We start from the raw sequence: 26,418 nt of genomic DNA, 5'->3' as shown, positions 1-26,418 counted from the left end.
ACCTTGCAATATTAGTGAATGTTGACATGATACGAAGATGTTTTAAATGTGTTTTGTTTGAGCAAGAACAACAAAAGAAAAATTTTCGACAAGATCGTCAATTACATCATATCACCTTAGTAGTTCAAAAGTTTATACTATGTTGTCAAAATGGATTCAATCCATTGAGTGAAGCACTATACAGAAAATGAAAAAATTATAAATTGTTATAAAAACAGTAAAGTGTAGTAAAAAATCCGAAGTGAAAAAAGTTATCCTCTACAAAATTAAGCACAATGTCTCTATTATAAATATAGTTATAAGTACATTTAAAATTTCGTGCTACTGTTTGGAGAACTTCAAACGTTTCAGATCAGGAGAGACGAAAGCTGGCTCCGTTGTCACAAGCCTTTCTTGTCGATCAACTTTAAAAATTATTGATAAAAGACATTTTAATCGAAAAAGATCTATCGATTTTAATTTAGAAAATACCATATATCAGGATCGGTATCTCTCATGGCAGCGTTCCACTTCGACAGAAATGCTGACAAATGGTAACACCTTTTTGAATCCCTTTTTAGAATTGACTTATGCTAAAATTAGTTGATTGTTAAACAACGAAATTCTGCGTAATGGAAGGGTCAAAAATGTTTTGTCGCGGTGCGGTTATTGAATGGGGGGAATCCTGCACAGTCTCCATCTCCCTTCGTTCTAATATGTCACTATTCTGAAGTGAAGATCTCAAATTCGAAGTTGGGAGACAGTTCGGTTATCATCTTCCAAGTGTACAGTATGATATACCTCTCTCTTTCCTGTGAGTACAGTCCCATGTGTTTTTAGTGAGTACAGTCCCTCTCCAACCTGTGTAGTGTGCGTGTGTGCTGCGTACTGTGCGTAGTGCCTAACATTAGAGAGAAAGTCTATCGCAGGTTTGTGAAATGTATCGGAAATACATTACACAAAGGAACCATCACAGACATTCCTGTGAATGTTGGACAATTTTTTCCCAAGATTATAATAATCCAAAATAGCATGATTAAATAATCGAGTACGCGTACATAAGATGCTCATAAAATTGCTCCACTTTATGTCTTGCAAATTATTCCATTATCCCGAATAATTCGATTGCAATGGGCCCCCTCTAAATGCTAACCAGTGCTTTGACTTCAGTACGAGAATAGTCATTATGATGTTAAAGTGAAGAAGTGGGAGCCGCGGTGTAGTGCACCTGTCTCTTATACACATCTAGATGTGTATAAGAGACAGCACCAGCACCAGTACCCAATGCATCAGTTGATAGTTCCATTCGGTTAGCATCTGCACTATAATCAGGATAAGCCAATTCCATGGCTGAACATAGGGCGCTCTTGAGAGTTTCATATGACTCATCCATTTCGGCAGTCCAATTGAGTTTAGTCTTGTCTGAGAGTCCCATGAGAGAAGTCAATGGTCGGGACAAAACCTGTCTCTTATACACATCTAGATGTGTATAAGAGACAGCGTGAGAGGTGCGTGGCGTGCGTGAGAGGTGCGTGGCGTGCGTGAGAGGTGCGTGGCGTGCGTGAGAGGCGCGTGGCGTGCGTGAGAGGTGCGTGGCGTGCGTGAGAGGTGCGTGGCGTGTGTGAGAGGCGCGTGGCGTGCGTGAGGGACGCGTGGCGTGCGTGTATATAGGGGCGCGTGGCGTGCGTGAGAGGCGCGTAGCGTGCGTATAGGGGCGCGTGGCGATAGTGGCAGGCTGCTGTGCTGATAGCGCGCGCGTCTGGTGTGAAGCGATGCCTTGCTGTGTGCCCGTGCGTGTCGGTGGCTACGTGTGCGCATGACACGCTATTCTGTTGACGTGTCTGTATGCCCATGTCATTCAGCTACAGAACATGTATAAGCATACCAATTTTGTATTACTCTTTGGCTTGTATAACGTCGGTCTTGTGTTTCACAGCAGGCCGCTGTAACTGTAAAGTGATGGCTGCGTGTGTTGGGTGACGACGACATTAGGTAGCATAACCGTGAACAACGCGAGCTGTGGGTGAACGGGTGTAGCTGAGCTGTGGGTGAACGGGCGTAGCTGAGCTGNGTACCTGCTGCAGCTGCGTGTACCTGCTGCAGCTGCGTGTACCTGCTGCAGCTGCGTGTACCTGCTGCAGCTGCGTGTACCTGCTGCACCTGCGTGTACCTGCTGCAGCTGCGTGTACCTGCTGCAGCTGATCATTATCTTGGTTTCGTTAGTGTTTGTGTTCATGAGACATCAGATTTGGCTGCAGTTGAATGGACTTGGAAAGTCTTGAATGCCTCTGTTTTTTATTTGCAGTCAGAGATGTTAGTGGGTTTCAGTTTTGCTTCCAGGTTCCTTGCATTCATTCCTACCATTCGTAATTGCATTTAACTTTCGAATATTATGAGGTATAAATTACCGAAAACGTTAGCTAATGATTAAGCTCTTGAATTGACATGCCCGCTCTGAACAAATAATATAAAAACGTAACTTTCTCGCCAGCAGAGTTACCTTAGTCACCGTTGTGTATTAAGATGAATGCAATATGATGAGTTATGCATGCCCAAGTTCAATATGTCATTCTTGACGTCAGTTTAAATTACCATGGGTAACGTCCCTGGTAAACATGAAGCGATTGACGTCCAATTGAACACCAGCGCTGACGAAGCTATCGACGTAACAAACGTCGTGATCTACGATGTCGAGGACACACTCCTGAACCTTAAAGTGACCTCAAATCGTGAGCACGATGAACTGAAAGCTCGAAATTGTGTCATCAACAGCGAATTCAAAGCCGTCACGCTCTTGGAGACGACTTCTCAACCTGCAAACGAAATGACAACTCCTCTGGCCCCGTCCTCAGACCATCCTGTTGGTGACACTGAGCTGGGTCATACCATGAGTGTGTGTGGTGGTGATACACCGAATATGTGTAGTGGTGATACAGCGAGTGTATATGGTGATCATATCACTAGTGTATGTGGTGATGACGCGTCGGGTATGTGTGATGATCATACGACGAGTGCGTTTGAAAATTCTTTAACATGTTCTGATGTCCCAGACATGAGCTTCAGTCAATCTTTGATGGTCTTGAGTGAAGACTGCAATAGGTTACTAGTTGATGTTCCTAGTAACCTCATGGTCGATGAATGCCACCAACAAACTCCTTTAATCGGGATACAACTTGATGAAGACTTGAATCCTGAGTCCTTGCCATTTGAAAGCCTAAACTCCAATTTCCAGTACGCCGTTTTGCTCGACTCGGATTCAGACGAGGACAGTTCTACGACCAACCCTGCTCAAGGCCACGACATAGGTTCCATCAAACGCAGATTGGATTTGTCCGAGATAGGAGACGCTCTGGATTTACTTTCAACTGAGGCTGAGAACCAACTGGAAGGTTGTGATAAGTGGAGCTTGGGTTCCTGCAGCCTAGGAGGTTTTGATAGCAGGACTTGGGATAAACGGCGCAGCAGCATCGACCACAAGGAAGAAATGGGCAAGCTCCTCTACCCCGAGAGAATCCCTGAATCTTTTGTTGACGAGTGCAGTACCAGCGTTCCTCCCGGAATTGATGCTGTTCGCGAGCAAAGCATACACCATATCACGGACATTCCAGCTAGTATCCTTCCTGGAAACTATGATAATTTGCCTGTCCTCTCCGATGCCGTGCCCCACTCTATTGCAGCAGCGGAAGCCGAGGAAGCTGCTGCTGCGAACAGGTGTTGCGATGACTCGTCGCATGCTGAAGCTCATTCTCTGAGACATGCTGACTCCGCTGATTTATTAGCTGAAGTATGCAGTATAACTTTGGTGGATGATAGTTCTCACGCAGCTTCTTCGCAAGACATGGGGGGAGAATGTTATAGCTCCCAAGTGATTCATAATGCGATGGAAATTCTTCCAAGTGGAGAAAATGAACGTTTCGCAGCTGCAGATGAGGAAAAACAAGAGAATAATGTTGTTGTAGTCGATTCCTTTTCTGGCGGAATTTCCGACATGACACCTGACGTGAATGGCTGCAATATTTCAACTGTCTGCACGCCATGCTCTACAATTACTGATGTTGCCAACCAAGATACTCATAGTGACAATTTGGACCCTCATGTTGCCAGCATAGTACCACACATTGCCAATGTTGAACCACATGTCGATAAAATAATACCTCATGTCAACAACAAAGATTCAAATTCGGCCAACAAAGATCCACATGCTGCCAACAAAGACCTGAATGTGAGGCCCCCGTCTGTTCACGTGACGGGTGCCTTGTTCTTCCCGCCTCCCATTGATGAAGAGGACGAGGAAAGCGAAGCGCCTGTGAAGGGTGGGTGTTGGATAAAAAAGGTGCCTCTGAAGGGTGAGTTTGAGGCCCGATAGCTGCCCGAAAGGGTGGGTTTGAGGCATGATAGGTGCTCCTAAAGGGAGGGCGTGATTCACCTAAAGGATGGTGGTGCGGCATAATAGGTGCCCCTGAAGGTGGTGTGAGGCGCAACAGTCATCACCGTAGGCCGTTAGCGGCAATGGCCGGTCATACAAAATAAAGGCCACGCTCTCAATTCATGGGCTTGCCATTCAGAATTTCAAGCTCTCGATATTGCGGTGGTCGTAAAGTTTACGAGTGTGTTGCTTTTAAATTCTCCTGGGAATAATTAAGCTGCCGCGATAATAACGTCTAAAATAAGTAAATCTCGTGCAATTGGATATACTTTTGAGTTTGTTCTTAGATAATTGATGATATGCATTTCAATTACTTGTTATATAAAATAAAGATATCGAAATTAAGGCAGCCACAGTCGTCGCGCTGAACTGTGATATTCCTGCACATGAACGATGCACTAGCTTCATTATCTATTACTATATTACTTCACTATTATTGAGCTCCGACTACTGGTTTCTGAATGAAACATCGTATATCGTTCTTGTATTTTAAAGTTTTATTTTTCCACGTCCTATTAATTGAATTCTAAGAGCATTAACGTCAAATTCAGTGTTACTCCAATCATAAACCACGAAAAAATTCAAAATTGAAGCAAATATCAAATTTATTTTTCATTAAAAACGTTTCGAAGATTGGCTATATCTATAATATGTATAATATGTTCAAAAACACGAATAATGCACGTTTATCCAATCAGTTGTACGACAATAAAAATGATAGTTTTTATGAATATTTTTAATAAAAAAAGGTTGATTTCCCCTATCATCTGGCTATTTAGGTTTCAATCTCTTCTTTATTAATTTTGTCTCTCTATTCATGAAACTTGTATTGATGAAGCTTTTGAACTTATTTTGGAGCTGGTCGCATAGAAATTTTTAATAAATACGACCAATTTCATTAAATTTATTTTGTTGAGTAATTCTCAATAAATTTTTCTTCGCTAACAGAAAGATTGCTTTCTGATTCGGCATACGAATTTATTCACATTCTCGCATATTTTTAGAGCCTTTAACTGCCGAGAACTCTAAACTTTGGGGCCGATCCAATTTCGCCGTAAATGTTATTTAAATTTCAAAATTGGGACTATTTTTTCAGTTCGATAAGAAATATTTTATTTACATTCCAGATCAGGATGTGGGTTTTGGAGAAGGCCTCGACCCCGCATCGGATGAAAAGGTCCAGTTGAGACCGAAGGAGGCTGCGGAGAAGTTGCAGGTCGAAAGACGAGCTGGCAACCGCAACTCCAAACCCGACTTGTCGCTCAAACCAGAATCTAAATCATACTTTGGCAAGTCCATATTACCAGGACTGTCGGGGCTACAAGGTCTCTCAAACCTACGCCAGAATAAGAACACTCCAGAACAACATTCATCCTCGAAAAATACCACCTCAGAACCACACCCAGTAACCAAAAATACCACAAGACCAGCCCAGCGCAGCTCGTGCGACTGCACGTCACTGGACACCAACACGTCTACGAAAGCTAATGAAAACCGCCTGTCAAACAGCAGCGAAGACATCACATGGCTACCTAAACGTCTCCAGGCTCATCGTCAGCTGTCGTCCTCCGACTCGTGGGGCTCCGAGGACTTCGACTTGTACTCCAGTAACGACGAGGACCTTTCCAGACACGACGAGGAACGTTCCAGAAGCTCTATTAACGACGAAGAAGTTCCCTCCTCGAAGAACGTGGAACATATCGACGAACATCTCCATAACAAACTCAAGTGCGTCAAGAGCGCCGAGGAAGTCCCAGTGAGGGACGAGACGCTCAGGAAAGCTGGCGCCGTGTCCGGCAGTTCGGAGTCCGTTGCTGGAGCCGGAGGGTGAGTCTATTATGTTACTGAATATTTTCTGGTAATATAATTCCGATGTAGGTTGTATTTATGACATTTTTCTGTATTCATTCTGTATAGGTTGTATTTCTCTCTTATTTGCTTGCGTACATCACACAGCAGTGTGACTCGCATGCAACAAGAAGCTACACGACTCAGGACATAGAATGGGAAGCTAATTTCCTTGTATGCCTCTCTTGGTATCAGGGATACTAGCGTCACGCTGGGCCTGCCCTCCCCCCTCCTCATCGTATCTGTGATACCATCATGCCTTGCAACCGTGGCGCCTTTCAGAAAATAATTTCATTATTCGAGAAACGCAAGGTTAACTTGCCACGTTCGGTTAACATGCCACGTTCGGTTAACTTCGGTTAACTTGCCACGTTCGGTTAACTTGCCACGACCGGCAAGTTAACTTGACACGCTCGGTAAACCAGTCACACCTGAAAAACCCGTCTTACCGGGCAAACCACATGTCACCTCGGGCAAGCCTGTCACTCCAAGTTAGCTAGCCTGACTTACCTATCTTTCGCGCCATGTCAAGCAGAGTTGACCGAGTCATGTTAACCGCTGTTGTGTCTTCTGATTTTCTTGCTGTCGATCACTGCATCACCGATCTTGGAATGGGGTGGGGGAAGAGGGGAAAAGGTGTCACTGATAACGCTGATAACGACGATACTGCTGTCTGTGACGTGATGTTCCTCAGTTCTGTGACGACGTTCATGGTGTGTGTTTGCGGATGGGAGTCTTGCGATGGATATTAGTTCTTATCTCTCCCCTAGGCGGAAGGTTCAATATTATTAATATAAATCACTTATTAGGTGCTACATCTTTGCAAACTCCCTGGCCTGTTGTTCAGGTGTTTTGAATGCTGCTGAGCAAGTGTTCTGTGACAGCTGGTGTTAGAAAATCAATTTCAAAGTGCTGTTTTAAAACACAATCGGCCGTGTTAACACATTTTAATGTCTTCAGTACTCGCACAGGATTGTATGCTTATATTCCTGCTGTACATAAGACCGCAGACAAGTGTAAACAAAGCAGTTTTCCCGTACAAGTGTGGGCTGTGGACGCGTTAGTTGGCCGGACATACTCTCGTACTGGCCGAAGCCATGTTTGCGCTTCAACAACAAAAATAATATCGCAAAGTTCTTGCCTTTCCAATCATTATTATTGGCTGTAAACTTATCCACACACTATCCTCATATTTTCGAGTTATTCGATAATTTTATATTGATTGTTTGATGGTCTAACGCCCTAGATTGTCGTTGATCAATGTGGCGACAATGGACGTAACTGCGCCGTTGGGGGTTCCACTTGAACACAAAAGTTGACTCTTCTCCAATTGTTGAACCGGAACTTGGCATCGCCTAATGGCGGTGATATCTACGATTAGAAAAAACCTCGCTTCTGATATGCCAAGAACTGCAACGTATAGGCCAGATAGCGTGTTGATATTGGCCCTTCAGCGTGTAGCGCTCACACTTGTCTTCGTGTATCATGTGAACCACCGTCACACACACTTGACGTTGAATCGAAAGTGTCTGCCCGGAACATACCTTCTTATGTTCTTATGGTATTGGGTCTATATAGGTCACACAATGCAATATCATGTTGCATGTTTCTGTTATCGCTTCAGTATGTAGGCCACATGACGCAATATCATGCCGCAGATTGCTGCTGCTATCGCCCCACTCTGCCACAGGTTCGCTGGAGAGAATGGCCCCCCGATTGTTTTGACGCGTCACAATTTCTTTATTATAATTGTCTCGAAATTATTATCGCCTTTAAAATTAGTGCGCTTTTGAATTTATTCTCTAATTCTATCATATTTCTTATTAAATTTAACCTCCAAAAATTTTTCGTGAAAGTGTTAAATGTCTCTTGAATATTGCAGAAAAAGAATTCCTACTCCTGGTATAATTAATTACAGATTTGCCATGATTTCGGTGTCAGATATTGCTGATTGTTAGGCTTGACGTTACAGCGTTATGATCAATGATGGTGCAATTTGATCGCAAATAATGTTATTATAAACTTGCTATTTTACATTTTTTCATGACTTCGTAACAAATCGCCAAAAGCTTAAATGGACACCGCCGTGAAACTAGATAAATCCTCATCGGGTCGACCTTCGTTTTTGCGGAGTCTTTTCAAGCGCTTCACGACCGACGAAGAAGATCCCGCTCGGGACCATCAATCGCGTGCCCCGTCAACCGCGGCCGCCAAGATTGAAGACTGGCATCAGCCAAGTATCCCAAATAACGCCCGGGACGCTGACCTAGCTCCCCCTGGGACGTTGGTTAATCTTGGAAGTGAGCACGATCGTCCCCATGGGAACAGGACTGAGTGTGGGTGTGATGCGCAACGCTTCCGGAAAAATAGTTACGAGAATGCGATTAATCTTGCGGGAGGATGGGGTTCAAATCTTCGTGGGAAGCCACTTGCTGTTGAGTTCTATAATATTGATGGTACAGGAATGGATAAACGTCGATCTTGTCCCGAAACGGTGAAGGATGCTCACCGAAGACTTGCTCCTTGGTTGCATGAACATCTAAGCGTGGCGTATAAACATGGCCGTCGTGTTCGGTCCTGGGGAAGCGAAACGAACGTCTCCCTTTTTCGTTCACGTTCCACCGAGTTGAGTTCCACTGACGGATTCAAAAAGCCAGAAATCGGTTCAAAGGGAGAGTTGAACAACAACGTTCCTGTTCAAGGTTCTTTTGAATGTCAAGCTCACGCAAATGTTCTGGATAATTCGCGTGTCTCATCTGTCGAAAAACCCGAAAACATCAGTTTAGACACAAAACTTTTGATTTCTAACGATTTTCAGAAAGGCTCTGATAATGTTGCTCGAGGATTTCAGCGTCGTAGTTGGTTCTCCTCCTCTAATGTCGACATATCCGCAATGCAACATAGCCTGCCTCTGCAGTCTTCAATTGAAGCTGAAGAATCAGAAAAATCTGCACTACACCCTAAAAAATATGATGGGACGACTAATCATTATAATTTCGTCAATACTTCATCAGGACAGAGGTTCGACCGCACACCCAAGACATCAGAGAGCCAACGGGTGACAGTTCAACTCTTGAGCGAATTCTGGAAACGTCCTTCGAGAGCGGTTCGAATTCAAGCATTGATAGCGATGCTGTTCATGCAGACCAGATTAGGACGGTGTCCACCAATGATAATACTCGATTGTTGCAGCGAAAAGTAAACTTGAGTAATGACAGCTCTGAGGTCGGTGGTCTAGGGGGTCGAAGTCATGAAGTTCAGAAGGACTTTGAAGAATCAGTAAACTGCGACGAAATTGAATCTTCACTTGGTTCAGGAATAATGAAGTCCAAATCTAACGTACAGACTGCTTCGTGCTTACCTGAAGAAGGATTAGTCAACAGCGATTTCAACCAAATTCATGCAGAGAAATCTGATGGATCAAAACCTAGCACGACTACTGCCGAAGAAAACGCCATTGAATCAGATGCAGATCATCCTGGAAAAAATTTCAGTCCAAGTGTGGCTCCACTCACCAGATCCCGCTCAGTTGGTTCGCAATTTTCCAAGCGAGCAGCTGTCAATGAACTGGATTTTGTTTCACTAATCGAGTCCGCCCCGCAGCATTCGGCGGGACTCGGCATCCGCAAACTAAAACCCGACTCCGGACTGCTCGGTGATCCGAAATGTCGTGTGTCGGACACGAACACGAACGTGGACACTAACATGACTGTTTCTCGAGGCAGTCAGGCCCAAGGAGGCTCTACTAAATTGGCCAGAATGAGTTCTTTGAGGCAGTTCTTGCCCATGACTGGGGGGAATGGGGGGCAGCTTGTTCGCTCCTCTTCGTTCTCAAGTGACCTCCATACAGAGTGAGTGCGTCTTTGTTTGTGTGCTCGAGTACGAGTTTTGTATCATGCGAATCTTGAATATTCTGTATACTCGTGAATATTTTGTTAAGAATAACACACGAAGCTATGATTATTTTGCGCACATTTTATAAACTCAAGAATGCTTCGTGGATATTTCGGGCACTCATGCATATTTTAGATTTTGTGAAGAAAGAGCAATGAAGACATGGAAGGCCATAGTTTTAAGTGATTCATAATACGATTATAATTCCTGAAGTGTACGTGTTGGGTGTTCAACTACGTTGTTACTGCTGTCTGTAGACGGCATGCGTGGTAACATAACGCCACTATGTTATTGCTGTCTGTAGACGGCATGCGTGGTAACATAACGCCACTATGTTCCTGCTGTCTGTAGACGACTTAGACGACATGCGTGGTAACATAACGCCACTATGTTCCTGCTGTCTGTAGACGACATGCGTGGTAACATAACGCCACTATGTTATTGCTGTCTGTGGTAACATCGTCACTTGATTATTGATGAATTGTTTATTACTTGCATTTGCGAATGAAAGAGTTAATAAATTCACTGAAATTCCATATTTATGAGAAATTACATCATTCATTTCCTGCATTCACAAATATTCTAATTAATTGGAGTCTATACAGTTGCTCGAATGCTGCTGACATTTTTCTGTATTATTCGTCATTTATTCTCCTTGCGTTCGAGTGAAGCCATCTTACTAGCATCGTTGCGTTGAAAATGCAAAATCACCAGAAATTTATTTCAACTGTTATACTGTGTTCTTAGTAGGACGATCTGCGTTAGTAGTCATACATGATACGATGAATCATGCTGCTCTACATGATTATCATGATTAACAGGGCCATCCAACCTTGGTGAGGTTAAACTATTTCATTATTTAACGATCAGCGTGCAAACCATTCCAGTGGATCCTGTAGCACCCTTTTGACGCCAGCGGTGATCAACTGTCGCTCTAATCACACGGGTGTGCAAAAATAGATCCTCTGTCAATGCTATTCGTACGGCGCCTGCCACCATCCAAGGTCATTAGAGTTATGAGCATTGCCACTACATGGCGTTAATACACAATTGAAGGAAACGCTTGGCTCGTGTAGGATCGTTTGTGTGGTACACAGGGACTTAAAACGCTCGTCTGGTCCTCGTTAACGAAGGGATCAGTTTCTCGTCGCCCCAGGGAGGGCATTAGTTGCGTGTTGCTGTTGCCATGACAACCTCGTAGATTTATGACTTAGGTGCCCACGTCATCTGTCGGCCGTATGCGTTATGTCGTGAGTGTTGTTGGAGCCCACGGATCTGTTTTGATCTGTTACAGCAGTTATGATGTTCTCTTTGTTACAGCTTCACAAAATAGATCAACGGATTAATGACTAAATTTTGTTTGTCCCAGCATTTGTGCTGTGCTAGCGTACGTGTATGAAGTTTGTAGCACTTCTAACTGATATTTTAGCGTGTGGGGACGTTGGTTTGTTTGAGCCCTCCCTTAGTATCACCTTAGTATCACGGATACCTACTTCGCCTCCTTATGCTGTGGTCTCGTATCTATGCTACCATGCATTTTAATTTAATCATGACTTATTCAAGTCGAGCGACGCCAGGTTAACTTGCTGGCGCTCTATTAATGCCAATGATTGAATTGCCAAATCTTGTATTTTACTAAAGCGTAATTTAATTGTGTGTACTTTACAGAGTACACGTTAGCAGGTTAGCAGGGTCGCTGCTCTACATTCCAACTGAGCGACCACATGCTATGTTGTGCATCATGCATGTAGACTAAATTAACTCCTCTCGTCCGCCTTATGTTGATTTATATCGTTTCATGCCGTCCCGACACTCAAATTTAATTTCGAGAGTTGAACAAATGTTTTTATTTCCATTGATAACATTAGGTAAATCAATATGACTTCCGGTACCACAGTCACTGCAACGGAAATAGAAGCGTGCGGTCGATGCGCGTTATTGACGCTGTTCTTTGTGGCAAGCTCGTACGTGCGAATGAACTACAAATTCAACAGAGGCAGGTTATCATGGTGCTATAAAATGAAGTGATGTATAATGAGCTTGGTAATGCTGGCGATGATTCAGTTGGGAATTTGTGTAAGTATCGTGCGGCGTATTAGATCCTTAATTTTTAGGGGCGAATTACAGTACATTTGAAGTAACATTGGCATCTTAAGCTTGTATGCACGACTGAGACTATTACTCTCATTGTAACGAACTTTGCACTGTCGGAATATCGCTAAAACTGATGCTATGACGCGCGACCTCTTGCTATCAATTAGGCGGCAAGTACCGACGTATTCACATTATTTACTGCGCTTTTCAGTGCGTGCGAGAGATGCGGGTGAGAAGCCTGCACCTGTGGTGCCACTAACATAATTATGCTGAACATGCTAGAGATAATCCCGGTGTGAAGATAGGTTCGGTTTGAAGCTTGTGGAAATTGTGGAATGAGAATACCAATTGTGGGATGAATATAGCTTTCTGTACCAAGCCTTCGATTGTGGTGATGTTCCCTTCAGCTCGGCTCTGGCAAATAAAATAACCAACTTGGTCATTTCGGGCCGCTTCAGGGGAGTTAAATGAGCATGGATTGTTTGAAATAATAGCCAAGCAATGGCTTCTCTTCCATTTATAAGCCTTTCTGCAGGGTTCACGTGGAGCCGAGTTCTGAAGTCTGCATATTTCCTGGTCGTAATGTCCATGTGCGAGCTCTTCACGACCGGCTGTCAAAAATATCCTGATGAAAGTCTACTTCGTCTACACAATACCTTAAACTTCTAATTTCTTGTTATAAATTAATTATATTTCTTAATTATATTATTCAGTTCATTTGTTTATTGTAATTGATCTTACTTTGTTTCTTCATTCTAAATTCTCTCGCAATTCCTGTGCGTTAAACCAGTTCCAATAAAGAAGAACTACAACATCATAACACAAGATTATCATAAGACTTCTCCTCCATGACAGACGCAGCGAGCGGCTGAAGGCTCGGCTGCTGCGTAAGCGCGAGCAGTGGCGGGAGCGCCGCCAGAGCAGCGGCCGCGACGTCGGCAGGACGGCGGCAGGTCGCCGGGACGCCGCCGATGTTGATGCCGTCCCGCCCCGGGACAGCAGGCTCGGCAGCACCGAGGACGTCCCAGCAGGTGGGCGAGCTTCCGCGTCCCGGGCTCTCTAATTTATACAAAAGATAACTAAAGTTGTTTTTAATTTGTTTCAAGTCTCTTGAATCTTGCATTTGGCTCACGACGAGTTTGATCATCGTTTTTATTAAAACACTAGGGGATATTGTGATGCTCTTTCATCGTGAGCATTATTCGTTCCACGTGTTAGCTTAGTTTTCAACAGAATTAAAAATTATGCAAGAAAAAGGCCAAAAATCTGAAATAAACCAAAGGCTGAGAATTTCAATGCTCAGTTTCAGGCGGTCCAGAGGCGGGCAAATTGTCCCGTTGGTTTTCCCTGCGCAAAAGCAACCATCCCGCTGACGCCGACCGCAGGACGTCACACGCGGGGGCCGGGGCTCCTGGTGGGGGCCGGAACCCCCCCGCGCCACCTGACGAGGTAGACGTCGTTTTTGCGTCGCCCAACGACGTGCGTACTGCGCACTACCGCAACTCGTCTACCTTGTCTACTGCGTCGTCCTCGTCGAGCTCGAGCTCGTCTACGACGTGTTCTTCGTCCTCGCTGCCTGGGAACGCCTCTGGTGCGTCTTACGCGTGGATGCCGTGTTAAGAACAATCTAATGCCTTTTTTCATTTCTGTATGGAGCAAAACTCCACGCGCTCTTGTGAATTTCCTGCTTTTCTTCAACTCCTTCACTTTTCTCTCCGCCTATGCACCCCTCATCGTCTAATTTACCCTCACTAATCGAATCAATGTGATGACCTAATCACCTCACTCCCGATTGATGATAAATTTCTAGCAATGTTCCCTCACTATAACAAATTTTCTTTTCTTGTCACTATCTCAAACATGACTCATATTCCCATACTCCCCCAGGCGCACCTCCCCCCTCCAACGCCCGTATGCCGCGCCTCACGGAGTTGGAGGAACGCATGTCAGAATTGGACGCTAGCACCAATCCCAGTAACTTTTACGCCAACTCTTGTGGGACTCTTGGGAGCACCCTTGGCACCATGGGCGCCAACACCTTCCAGAGGCGCCACCAGCCGCCCAGCTTGCCGTCCATCCCCACGGGGCTCACGGCGCAGCAGATCAAGCGCCGCCACATCGTCGCCTCCATCGTCCACAGCGAGAACAACTACGTCGCCACGCTTCACCGCCTCGTCAGGGTACGTAGGGCACGTTTCAGGGCACGTCAGGGTGAGTAATGTACTTAGGTTTAGACGTGGCCACGCTGCACCGCCTCGTCAGGGTACGTAGGGCACGTTTCAGGGCACGTCAGGGTGAGTAATGTACTTAGGTTTAGACGTGGCCACGCTGCACCGCCTCGTCAGGGTACGTAGGGCACGTTTCAGGGCACGTCAGGGTGAGTAATGTACTTAGGTTTAGACGTGGCCACGCTGCACCGCCTCGTCAGGGTACGTAAGGCACGTTTCAGGGCACGTCAGGGTGAGTAATGTACTTTTGTCGAGACGTGGGTAGCTCCCAGGGGCACGTGAAATGGTTCTCAAGGTACGTGTAACGTTTATTAGGATACGAGGGGTGCTTCTTAGAGTGCGTGCATTATTACAGGTTATTCTTTGGACACGGAAGAGTGGTGCTTCGAGTACGTTCTATCTCAAACTCTCATTCCTTATATACCCTTTAAAATTGGTCAAATTCCTAGAACATTTACCCACAGTTAGAGATACACTGCCCCTACCTCATCTCCCCATCCTTCCCCAGGACTACCGTAAGCCCCTGGAGGAATCCAAGCCGCAGATCCTGAGCCAAGCCAAGATTGGCACTCTGTTCCACTTCGTGTACGAGATCCTTCAGTGCCACACGCTCTTCCGCGTGGCACTCTGCGACTGCGTCAGGCACTGGGACAGGGACGAGAAGATAGGCGACGTGTTCTTCGCGTGCTTCTCTAAGGGCGTCGTGCTCGAGATCTACAGCGAGTTTATCAACAACTTCACCCGCGCCATGGAGCTTGCCAAGCTCGAGAGCAGCAGGAAGAGCGTCTTCGCTGACTTCCTCAAGGTTTGCTCGTCATCTTCTTTTATTTCATCAAATTAAAGTTCGTTTTATCCTCATAAAAGGTTCTAATCGAGCAGTTAACGAAATGATCTTGTGCTAGCGGAATGAGTGTTGCGTCTATGCTAATTATAATAACGGTAGTTAATATACAGGAAAAATATCCAGGGACCATCGTTCTGAAGCTGAGGGTCAAATCCTATAACAGTTATGTGGCTGTCCATCATAGATGTGTAGGAAAATTATATGAGACATATATTATCTTTCTAATTAGAGTTGCAGTATTTAAAGAAGAGATAGTAAAAAGTGTTTGCTTGGGCATGGCAGATGCGGCAGGTGACCTCCCCCGACCGCCTCTCCTTCTTCGGCATGATGGTGAAGCCCGTGCAGCGCTTCCCGCAGTTCATCCTCTTCCTGCAGGTGCGTAGTGATGGTGATGATGAATGATGATGGTGAATGTGTGCATAAAACCGGGGCCAGGGCTCTGTTATGCGGCCTACAGCATACCGCCGGGGCCAGGGCTCTGTTATGGGGCCTACAGCATACCGCCGGACCCAGTGCCACCTAATCCCCTCATTTCCGCCCTCGCTTATAATTTAATCTTAAGATAGTTTACACTTCAACTGAATGGTATGTTCTCATCCTGCACTACTGTATCGAGCGCTCATTTATTATATATTCAACGTTTTGCTGTCTCTCATGCCCTGATTTGTACCTCCCTTCCTCCTGCTCCCTCAGGACCTCCTGAAGCACACCCCCAAAGGGCACCACGACCGCATGTCGCTGCAGCTCGCGCTGACGCAGCTCGAGTCGCTCGCCGAGACGCTGAACGAGCTGAAGCGAGAGTCGGAGCAGCACCAGGCATTCAAGGCGACACTCAAACAAATCAACAGCAAGTTTGCCCTCAGGTCCATTAGTGAGGGCAACCGATGCCTCATCCGCCAAGACGACCTCACCAAACTGGTGAGTCTCATCCTCTCCCTTCACGGCCTCGGTGCCGTCTTCCTTCCGTAGCACATTTTGTAGCGACTTTGTAAATATTGTACTGTATTCTTTTTCAATTTTTCCTTCAATTTTTTATTTACCTTTTAATGGAATTCTAATTGGTATAATTTTTTTATTTATAAAATAAAACTATTGAAATCACTGATTCGCATATTCAAATGTGATTAGGAACCCATTAAACCAAGTCTAGTAAGATACAAGTTGTACCGGTAAACGTGAACTACTAAGTGTCAAGTTATACAACTTGACTTGAACTATCAACTGCAGGAAATACCAAGTAATTTATCTGATCGCCATGGGTTTCGCCTCTATCGTCCCGACGAGCGTTCGAATTGACAGCCGCCCCATACGTTTATATGGACAGCTGTGTTGATTTATATTAAATAATCCTGTCTTGGTGTTTTGTATCAGCATCAAGCGGCCTGCACTCGTTGTGATCAGTGTTAATTAATATCAGGCAGTAATTATAACTGCTTCTATGCAGGAGTTTGGACCCAACGGCCTCATCAAGCAAACGAAGGAACGTCGCCTGTTCCTGACGACAGACGCCGTCATCTGCGTCTCCGTCGTGCCCAGGACGTCCGATGACGTCACCTCTCATGAACGTCTCTCCCTGAAGTGGTTTCACCCCATCACCGAGGTTGAGGTGAACCGTCCGCCTGTAATATTTTCAACCTATGATGTGAAAAACTTAAAAATTAGAACATTATTAAGTAGCTTTTGGGCTTTTGCCTTATGAACTTACCTTTAGATGCATGTTATTACAATTTTTATCTCAGCTTTACAAGTTATCGTTTTGATTATTAATGAAATTAATAATTTTTAGGTTCAAGAAAACAATTCGTCGCTTACGTTGAGCCGCCTGCTGGCAGCAGGTTTGGCGCAGCGCACGTCTGGCACGGGAAACTCTTCTCTAGGTAAGGCGCTGTACTTCATGAATCTTGATATTTGGTGTAGCATTAAATTGAAATAATTTTAGAGTTCAATCTTATTGTTTATTTATTTGAAATTGTGCTGGACAAAATTATTGTTACCACAAATTTGTCAGCCGTATAACCCTTGGGCAGGTAAGACAACCGCGACAGGCGGACGCAGTGTGTACGACATGTACGGCAGCGCGCTCACCAGTTCGCTCGTGGAGAGCGAGGCGATGGTAGGGGCGCTGTGCGCCGAGATGAACGACCTCATGCACGACTACCAAGTCGTCTCGCGGATTGCTGGACTAGTGGCTACTCTCAAAGGCTCTTATGACGTGAGTGCTGGGAGCTGTCATACAAATTCCTCATATAATTGTTGAATAATTGTAAAAAAAAACTGTGCAGATATACGCTCCTCAACCGATTTTAGTTGTAAGAAGATTAATTAAAGTAACGTCATGCTACTGACAGGGGCTGAGCGGGGCCGTGGTGCAGGGAGTGCTGGACGTGATCCAGCAGAATATCCAGGCAAGGGACGACCGCATGAGTTGGCTGGACGGCTGTTGCCTGCAGGTCAGGGCAGGCAAGGAGACCTTCACTTTCCACGTCAAGAATCCCGGCGTCAAGAAAGACTGGATTATCGGTACAGTCTTGCCTACCAATTGCTTCATAATTCTTTCCTAGCACTTGTGCCTTGATAAAAATTGATTCTTGCTTAGGATCAAAATTAGGTACATAATTATCCTGTGATATTAATGTAATAATCACCGTAACTAATATATTATTAACGTTACATTACACGCTGCGGCAGAGCTTCGTCTGGCGCAGCTGGCCGTGTCGTCCGTGAACAGCCCCGCGTGGGACGTGGGCGACGCCACGTCTCAGCGTCCCCCGTCCCGACGTCCTCTCTTCGTCACCGCCATCCCCATACTGAACGCTGCTCACCACACCCAGGTCCTTATATACCGCAGCCGATACTCACGAACCTCGTGTGAACCTCATACGAACCTCTTAAGAACCCCTTACGAACCTTTAATGGACCTCTGACGAACCCCTTACGAACCTCTAACGAACCCCTTACGAACCTCTAACGAACCCCTTATGAACCTCTAACGAACCCCATAGGAATCTTTTACAAACCTATTACGAACTTGTACGAAATTCTTACGAACCACGGAAGAACTTCATTAAAAACCTTAAGAACGACTTCAAGAACCTCTTTCAAACCTTTTTACTGGACCGTCCATTCGGAAGAAATGTAATGACTTACGGACCTGGCCTTTGAATATTGATCGTTTTCTCTGTATTTATATTTGCTTTTGGTTTGTGATTCGCACTGATTTTTTTTGCTAAAGTGTGGCTATGGTTTTTGTTCTACATTGTTCTCTTTAAAACGCGTCTGTTAGACATAAGAACCTGACCAAGGCACAGAATAGCGTTGCATGTAATCATGTCACACTCCAGAGGGCAGTCCAGCCCTGAGATCAGCTAAAGGCCTGCGTGTAGGAACCGCGGCTCGCTTCTTATACCCCCACTTTGTGCCCCATATTATACCCCACATGGTAACTCATATAATACCACAAACTGCACCCCATATTATACCCTCCACATAGTGCCCCATATTATACCCTCCACATAGTGCCCCATATTATACCCTCCACATAGCGCCCCATATTATACCCTCCACATAGTGCCCCATATTATACCCTCCACATAGTGCCCCATATTATACCCCCACGCCACGGTTGGGTATCACTATTACTAGGCACATCTCAGCTCTCAATTAATAAGCTCGCGTGCCCTCAGGTGGTGTGTGGATGCCAGTACCCTCTACAAGACGTGCCCAAGAACGTGCCCCTCAAGTCGCTGGTGGCAGGGGCGCGCCGGCGCTACGGCAAGACGCTGACGTCGGTGTGGCTGTGCTCTACTGACGGCGTCACGTCCTACGTCATACGCTTCGTCACGCACCTCGTCAGGCTCGCCTCGTTTATCTCCTTCTTAAAATAATTACAGTCTTTGCTATGATACTTGCAGTCCTCCTTATTGCTACCACTATCCTTTTTTTTCCATGCAATAATATTTCAGTGATCCCTATTATAATAAATTAATAACAAGTTAGTCAATAGACAAATATTATTGCAATACGGAGACGCCCACACCCTGCTAGTTTATCAGTCCCTAGGTTAGACCGCTCCCGCCTCCTGGTTGGGCAGAGAGGTGGAGTTGAATGGGGCAGATCAACCTTTTCTAACGTCCCATAATATGTATCCTCTTAATTAGAAATGCTCGCTGCCCTTCGCTATTGCCTGAGGTGCTGTTCTCCCTCTTCAGGGTGGGCTGCGTGAGTGTGGCCGCTCGGTGCTGTCTGAGGTGTGCGTGACTGCAATGCTTCACGTGCCTCCCCCTCCCTCTTGTCCTCCCCTCACCCCCACCCCGCCTCCGGCCGCCCCTCTCCCCCTCAGTCTGGATACCGTCTGGATCGGCACCTTACAGAACAGGTGGGGCGCATGTCGCGATATTGGGCACATTTCAGGCGTCAGGGTTACATGGAACATATAATTCTATTTGCTATTATTATTGTGTCAACTTGCAAGAATTGAAGCCTATGTTGTATTAGAAAAGAATCGAATAATATTCACAAGCTTCTTCATTGTAAAATGTATAGGCCAGAATTTGTGCATTAGAGAAGAAATTTTGGTTATGTCAAATAAGAATGTCATCGTTTGTGTGCATTCCACAGGCTGCTCGTGTACAGCGGGAGTGCGTGCGACTCGCAGGAGGAGCTGCGCCGCACTGAGCTGCCTGCTGCCGTGTCGGCGCTTTTATATCACTGCCAGATGGTAAGCAACCGCCACGAACGTTCCAGGGTTCACATTTTTTCCTGTGCAACGTTTCCTGTATCCTTAGTGCCCATGGTACGTGGCTCGAACGTAGCAGTCCCAGGCCACGCTGGAACGCCGCCTCAATGTTCCGCCGCCCTAAGCTCCGCTTTGCAAGTCATCCTCGCCGCCGAGGTCTCATGGGCCAGTTTGTAACCACAGAGCATCTGCCTCCAGTTGGGCCAGCTGATGCACGATGCTCTTGCTTGCTTCTTGCCACTGGGAGTGGTGCAGCTCAGTATTTTAATTGGTGTCTTGCCTATTAATGGATATCTCTCGGTATTAAACATTATCCCTCTTCTGCCGCTGCTGTCAGCTGTATATCACAATTCTTAAGGTCCCGCTTTCGGAGTTAGGGGTCAGTCCGGTTATTATTTCCCATGTTTACAGAATGACTTGCGTCTCCCGTCTCCTCTGCAGTGAGTACAAACCCAGGCACCAGTAATTCAGCTCCTGCCCCGTAGTTCAGCTCCTGCATCCCGCTGATCCTTGACGTGAAGGTTCGCTGGAACACCCTGTCCTTAATTGTCTTCAGTACTCTAGTGCCGTCCGCAAATGACGATGTAAACGCGTGGCTCACTTCCACATCTATGTCGACGATGTGAATGAGGAAGAGAATCTTACCAAGCAGCGTTCCCTGTGACACCGCACTTTTCACCGTCGCCTCGCTTGACCCAACAACGACAGATTGTAATATGCGGTTAGGAGGTCGTGGATCCACTCTTACGAATCTCCTCCGGCCCACTCCGTGTGGATCGTAGTCATAATTCCCTGAGGAGCTCTCCATGGTCAACTTTGGTGAAAGGCTTCCACAAATTCCTTTACGATTCCGGTGTACACGTTTTCCGTGCCCACATTTCCTGGGTACACGTTTTCCGTGCACACATTTCCGGTATACACATCTCTTGTGTTTTGTGTTAGCTCCATTCAATCCCCAGCTACAGTACAAAATATGCCTCCTGGACTGCAAGGCCAACAGAAGAGAGTAAGCGCGTCATTACGTGCGAGACTCGAAGGAACGGCTTCGTCATCTGGCGAAAATTTACTCATTTCAAAGATGTTTACCGCATGCCATACGAAAAGAGCAGTTGTTGAATTTTGTTCTTGATATAATCGAGACGTTATTTGTTGCAGGTGTACGTTGGTTTGACGAACGGATCGCTGCAGATGTACCAGCGTGACCCCGCTGACAGCTGCTGGCTGCTGTCACCTGCTGCCAGCATTGCCCTCAGCGACGACGAACAGGCTCCTGTCAAGGCACTGCTGCCCCTGGCAACTCAGCTCTGCGCTGCCGTCGATCACAGGGTGGTGGTCATCGACTGCGTCACCTTGACAGTTGTTGTGAGTTGACGGGTCTTATGTGGCCGTAAGTTGACAGTAAAGTGGCTGTAGGTTGACAGTAAAGTGGCTGTAGGTTGACAGTAAAGTAATGTGGCTGTATGTTGACAGTTACTGTAAGTAGAGAGCTGATATATTTTAACAGCTACCGCATGTTGACAGTTGTCATTTTATAATAGCACAAGTAAGTTGATAGTTTCCATTACTGAACGTTCACTGTAGTCGTCAACTAAAATTTGCCATTCATCTGATTCGTTTTTTTTTTTGACACGTAGAAGACAATTAAATTCGTGTTTCATCACGACAGAAGCAAATGTCAACCCACCACGGTGGTGCGGTGAGCTTGATGGCCCACTCGGGCATCGGGCTGTGGTTGAGTGAGGGTGGGTCGTCGACAGTGTGCCTCTACCACACCGAGAGCTGCCGCCACCTGCAGGATATTGACGTGGCGCCCTCCGTGTGCCGCATGCTCGGTGGGTGGCAAGATGGGTAGTGGGCTGTGGGGCGCATAGTGGTTTGTAGAGTGTGCAGTGGCTGTGGAGTGAGATGTGGGTTCGGAGTGGGCTGTGGTTGTTGAGTGGGCAGTGGGTCATAGAGTGTGCAGTGGCTTATGTAGTTTGCAGTGGTTGTGGAGTGAGATGTGGGTTGTTGAGTGGGCAGTGTGTTGTGGAGTGACTTATGTTCTTCATGCTTGGTGAGTTCAGGTTCAGCAGTCAAAAGATCGTGTTGGTCATTTTGTGAATCCTGACTAGATTTCGAGTGGGTTGAGAGGTCGAGTTGTATAAAGAAAGCAGTAGTCGGAGAAAAAGTTGCTTGAAATTAGCAGCATCTTTTAATAAAAAGACGCTGTCGCGCCATGAAGTACAAGACGATAAACCATTTAATTTGTGCAGCTGTGGCGGTGGGTTCGTGTAGTGTGGTGGTGACGGCGCTGGTGGTGAGTCGTGGGCTGCTGTGGGTGGGCACCAGCGTGGGCGTGACAGTGACGCTTCCTCTACCCCGCCTGCAAGGTGTGCCCATCATCAGTGGGCGACCCACACTAAGTTACCACGCCCACACCGGCCCAGTCACCTTCCTGATGACTCTCATGACCCCTGAGTACTATAACCTCCCTACACAAACAGAGCCTCTTCCTCACAACGAAGATCAAGTCGTCGAGGAAGACGCCTCACAACAGAGGACACAGCCTCGGGATGTTGGGGATGACCCGAAGAAGCTAGTAAACCCGCAGGTGTTGGTCAAGAGGGCCCACACGCTCCCCAGGGGATTTGGGAATTCAAGTGGGACCGGGCTAACACCCTTAGGGGAGCTAGCGCCCAGTGGGACCGAAGAGGCGGCGGTGCTGGGGGTGTGTGGGGACCTCCTTCGTCACTGGTCAGACGAAGAGGTCGTTCAGAACCACGACGGAGGAGGAATAGTCGGGGATTTGAGGCGCAGTGACCCTTCCCTGTCATGCGTTGGGTCCTCAGGATCCACAAGACGAAGCGATCCTTCGTTGTCCTGCGCAGGTTCCACTTCGCTGGACCGACGCTCGAGACTCAAGGCAGGACGGCCTAGGTCTCTGGACCTGAGCTCAGCATACATAGAGAGCAAGACGTCCGTCGTCACCACGAGCTCCATGGGGTCTGACGACGCCTGCGCCGCGCTGTCCAACAGACAATCACTCATACGGGATGCCGTGCGAATAGACGACGTTATCCCAGAATCTCAAGATCCTGATCATAAGACCGGTGATCCTGAACAGGATGATGACTTATTGAGAATTGGCTCACAAGATGAAAATAGTGCGCAGGTCAGTCTTTCCTTTGAGGGAGAACTAGTGTTGGATCCTGAAGCCTCCGAGCTTAACAGGGATTCAAAACAAAATCAAGAATTGTCGAACGTGAACGAAGGGGAAAACTCGGAATTAGATACATTGGACCGGAATGCAATTATTGATAACGCATGTGTAATTCACAAAGACAATGTCGACGTTGCCTTGGGAAATGATGGCAGTGTTTCAGCTGAAGTTTCTCATGTACAGTTGCCTTCTACCGAAGAAATGCCCACTGATGGATCTCGTGACGAGACTACTGAAATTCTCACTGCAAGCAACGATTCAACTCATGGAGAAGCTAATGTGGCTCAAAAATCGTATGTTGCCGATGAAGTTGCCTCTAGCGAAGATATTCTCTTGACTGAAGAATCTCCCGATGAAAATAAGAGGTGCTCAGAGGAAGATACTAAATTCTGTGAAACCAAGAATCTTGATGAAAACACTGTGACAGACGCCCCTGTGCCAGAGGTTACTGAAGTAAATTTCCCGACAGCAGGTGATTCCTCAGCAACTTTGATGTCGACGGGAGAAGAAGTCTCATCGGAAGACCAGCCTTCAGAAACAATGCGACGAGGGCATTGTCGTAGCTCCAGCGACGTCACTGTTGCCAGTTCCTCGTCGCTGACGTCAGAGACAAGACCTAAATTATCGCTCCACTCCGCTTTGGGGCCCGTCGAGTCTTCGCCCTTAAAAAACAATAAAGAAATTCTCAAAGTTCCCCCCAAAGTTAGCAACAGCGATTCCGGTGAACCCCTCAGCAGGAATCTAGCGGGAACTCTGAACCGTAAATGTGCGGCCAACAAAACTGGCAGCGGAAGTTCAGGCGGGGGACCGGGGCTTGATGTGGACCAGCCTAGGACGGTGCTCGTGCTCACGGGAGGTCAGGGGTACAAGTGCATCAGGGATCCAACCCCCACCAACGGGCCGCCCCACAACAACACTGACGCCCACATCCTCGTGTGGGAGATGAAACTCTGAAGGTGGCAGCTACTGACGTGTGCAGCGTAGCAATCGCTGAACATTTCTGAACGCTACGAGCTGCGGAAATTATACTAGCTGAGGAATATCTGTGATCATTTAGGATTAAAAAACTGTTACACTGTTCCATTCCCACTGGGATTCAAACTGCGCGAGCCTGAATGCCGTGCTAATTTCATACTTTATTGACATTTAATTTTCTTCGGAGTAAACGGTGTAGTTTATACTATCTATGTTTTCTAGGGCATTTATGTGCAGTGTAATTCTAATAACTGCGGAGGCTGGCGTGCGTCGTAGCACTGTAGGGTAATTCTGCTCCTCATGAGGTCGTTACGTTGGAAAGTTTCCTTGTGTTCTCGAGTTCTACTGACCGATGCCATGGTTGATCTCTCCAGCTAAATATATATTAGTAACTAAAGTATCTGGAGAGATGAAAAGGGAGGCTAAATGATAGATTCTATATGTCCCAAAGTTGGCTGCATAATTCTAGAACCAAGCGATATTTGTGTCGATAATTATCAGGAAGACTATAGCCTTCTCTGGTAAACCTGTGTCATATGTCTAGCATGTACCTATGATGTATTTTTTGATTGTGCATTTAAAATAATTTTGATCAATCGTGCAATCGTCCCGTGCTGGTCAGGCAAGTATACGAGCGGCGAGCGATGGCGCCATACCTGCACGCAATTGCCTCTGGCAGCTAATGAGTTACCGCCAAATACCGTCAAGCCTATAATTATTCAACATCTATACGATGCTCACCGTAGGCTTACACGGACACGGACGTCCGTCCGACATATGCAACACCTTATATCGGTCGCTGTGTGGTTAAGAGATTCATTTTATTATAAACAAATCATGAAATATATATTAAATAAAGTCAAATATTAAATTTAAGAAGTCTACAGAGAAATTTTGAATTCGCTTGTTGTTGTAGAGGGCCGCAGACATGTCGCTCCAACTTTATGAGAAGATTGTCATCTCAGATGCCGCAATTTTGGTTGAGAAATGCAGCTGCTTTATATGAACGTAATCTTCTGTGTTCAGGCCTATTGTCGGCAACCCAATCACTTGATGCCCAGTCTGCCCGTAGATCTTCCATGAACAAAGTGGGCGCGCTTTACTAGGGGTAATGATTCATTATCGTTGTATGACTTTCACGCTTTTGATTCATTGAAGTAAACAACATTAATCATTAATTATTTCATCCATTTACGCCTGTTGTATTTGTTTCGTTGACAGCGCCGTCGGTGTTCTCATGGAGTTGTGAACGGTGCGTTCACTTCGGTGCCTGCGCCCGACCATTTTAACTCTTAAGTTACGCATTATTTTGCACATTATTCCTTCCGTGAATTCCTAAAGGATTAAATCTAGAATGCAACGAGTTTACAATTGTTTATACCTTCCAGCGGAGTTGCCGTTTATTTCATTGTCTTCATTGTTATGTCATTGTCAGAGGAAGCAAATTTTGAACACTTGGCCAAACTGGTCGTATAGTGCACAAGTGTGTCTGTGCCAATACGGTGTGTGCGGCTGTGTTATGGAGCTGCCGACCTGCCATCAACTATCATGTAGGTAGAGGCAAATACCAAATACTTGTTGAGCTTTGTGTAAGTAAGGAAAATCAAAACAAATCTAGGACAAGATATATTTCCTGGTTATTTTTCTATATCGTTTGCCATGAGTCTAGATCATTTAATTTCTGTACATAAACACGCTTTGTACGATGATTAAGTGTTACAGAGTCTGGTCCATCTATTGTGTAAATGTGCTAGTTATATGATTATATATAATTCATAAACGTTGTGTAATACGATGAGTGTGGTCTCTTATTTTCGCCTAAGCTTCCCAAGAGCTCTGAAGTCTAAGATGAGTTAGGTGCCCGAGGATTGGACATTGGCTATTGATGAGCAAACAACGCATAGATATTTTTCCGAACTCACTCGAGAATTCGCCAGCGAACTCAAACGCAACACGCCACTTGCGCGCAACCGAACAGCTCACGACTCCCTCAATTCAAACAGATCGGCATGAAATTTAGAACTTAGGCATGAAATGTAGGATCTAATTACTATCAATGCGCTGCAATTGTCGATCCAGTCAAGAGACTCGTCAGTCCCAATATTTTTCTTTTAATTAAAGTGAGCAAGTATTGCCTGCAGTGAGAAACACCCAATGTGCGCCGATTTGTGAGAACAGAGAAAGTAAGATTTTCTG

The 26,418-nt window shown here is 46.0% G+C and overlaps 1 protein-coding gene across 2 annotated transcripts; it reads left to right on the top strand.

Annotated features, from left to right (window-relative positions):
- Positions 1-2,315: 2,315 nt before the first annotated feature.
- LOC108667398 lies at positions 2,316-26,020 on the top strand. Of its 2 annotated transcripts, none has more exons than XM_018154419.2 (19): positions 2,316-4,292; positions 5,533-6,232; positions 13,097-13,272; positions 13,551-13,832; positions 14,129-14,421; positions 14,978-15,274; positions 15,596-15,688; positions 16,007-16,231; positions 16,758-16,919; positions 17,100-17,190; positions 17,341-17,525; positions 17,662-17,833; positions 18,002-18,144; positions 18,997-19,161; positions 19,522-19,688; positions 19,931-20,030; positions 21,204-21,410; positions 21,715-21,880; positions 22,301-26,020. In XM_018154419.2, exons 1-19 carry the CDS (start codon positions 2,573-2,575, stop codon positions 24,199-24,201), a joined length of 7,245 nt encoding a protein of 2,414 aa, XP_018009908.1. In that variant the 5' UTR covers positions 2,316-2,572; the 3' UTR covers positions 24,202-26,020. The 2 variants fall into 2 exon arrangements, with proteins under 2 accessions (XP_018009908.1, XP_047737106.1); XM_047881150.1 differs by having other exon boundaries at positions 13,545-13,832.
- Positions 26,021-26,418: the final 398 nt, after the last annotated feature.

The sequence above is a fragment of the Hyalella azteca genome, unplaced genomic scaffold, assembly GCF_000764305.2.
Source record: "Hyalella azteca isolate HAZT.00-mixed unplaced genomic scaffold, Hazt_2.0.2 contig7194, whole genome shotgun sequence".
NCBI classification, from domain to species: domain Eukaryota; kingdom Metazoa; phylum Arthropoda; class Malacostraca; order Amphipoda; family Hyalellidae; genus Hyalella; species Hyalella azteca.
This window is presented reverse-complemented; position numbering and strand designations above follow the sequence as displayed.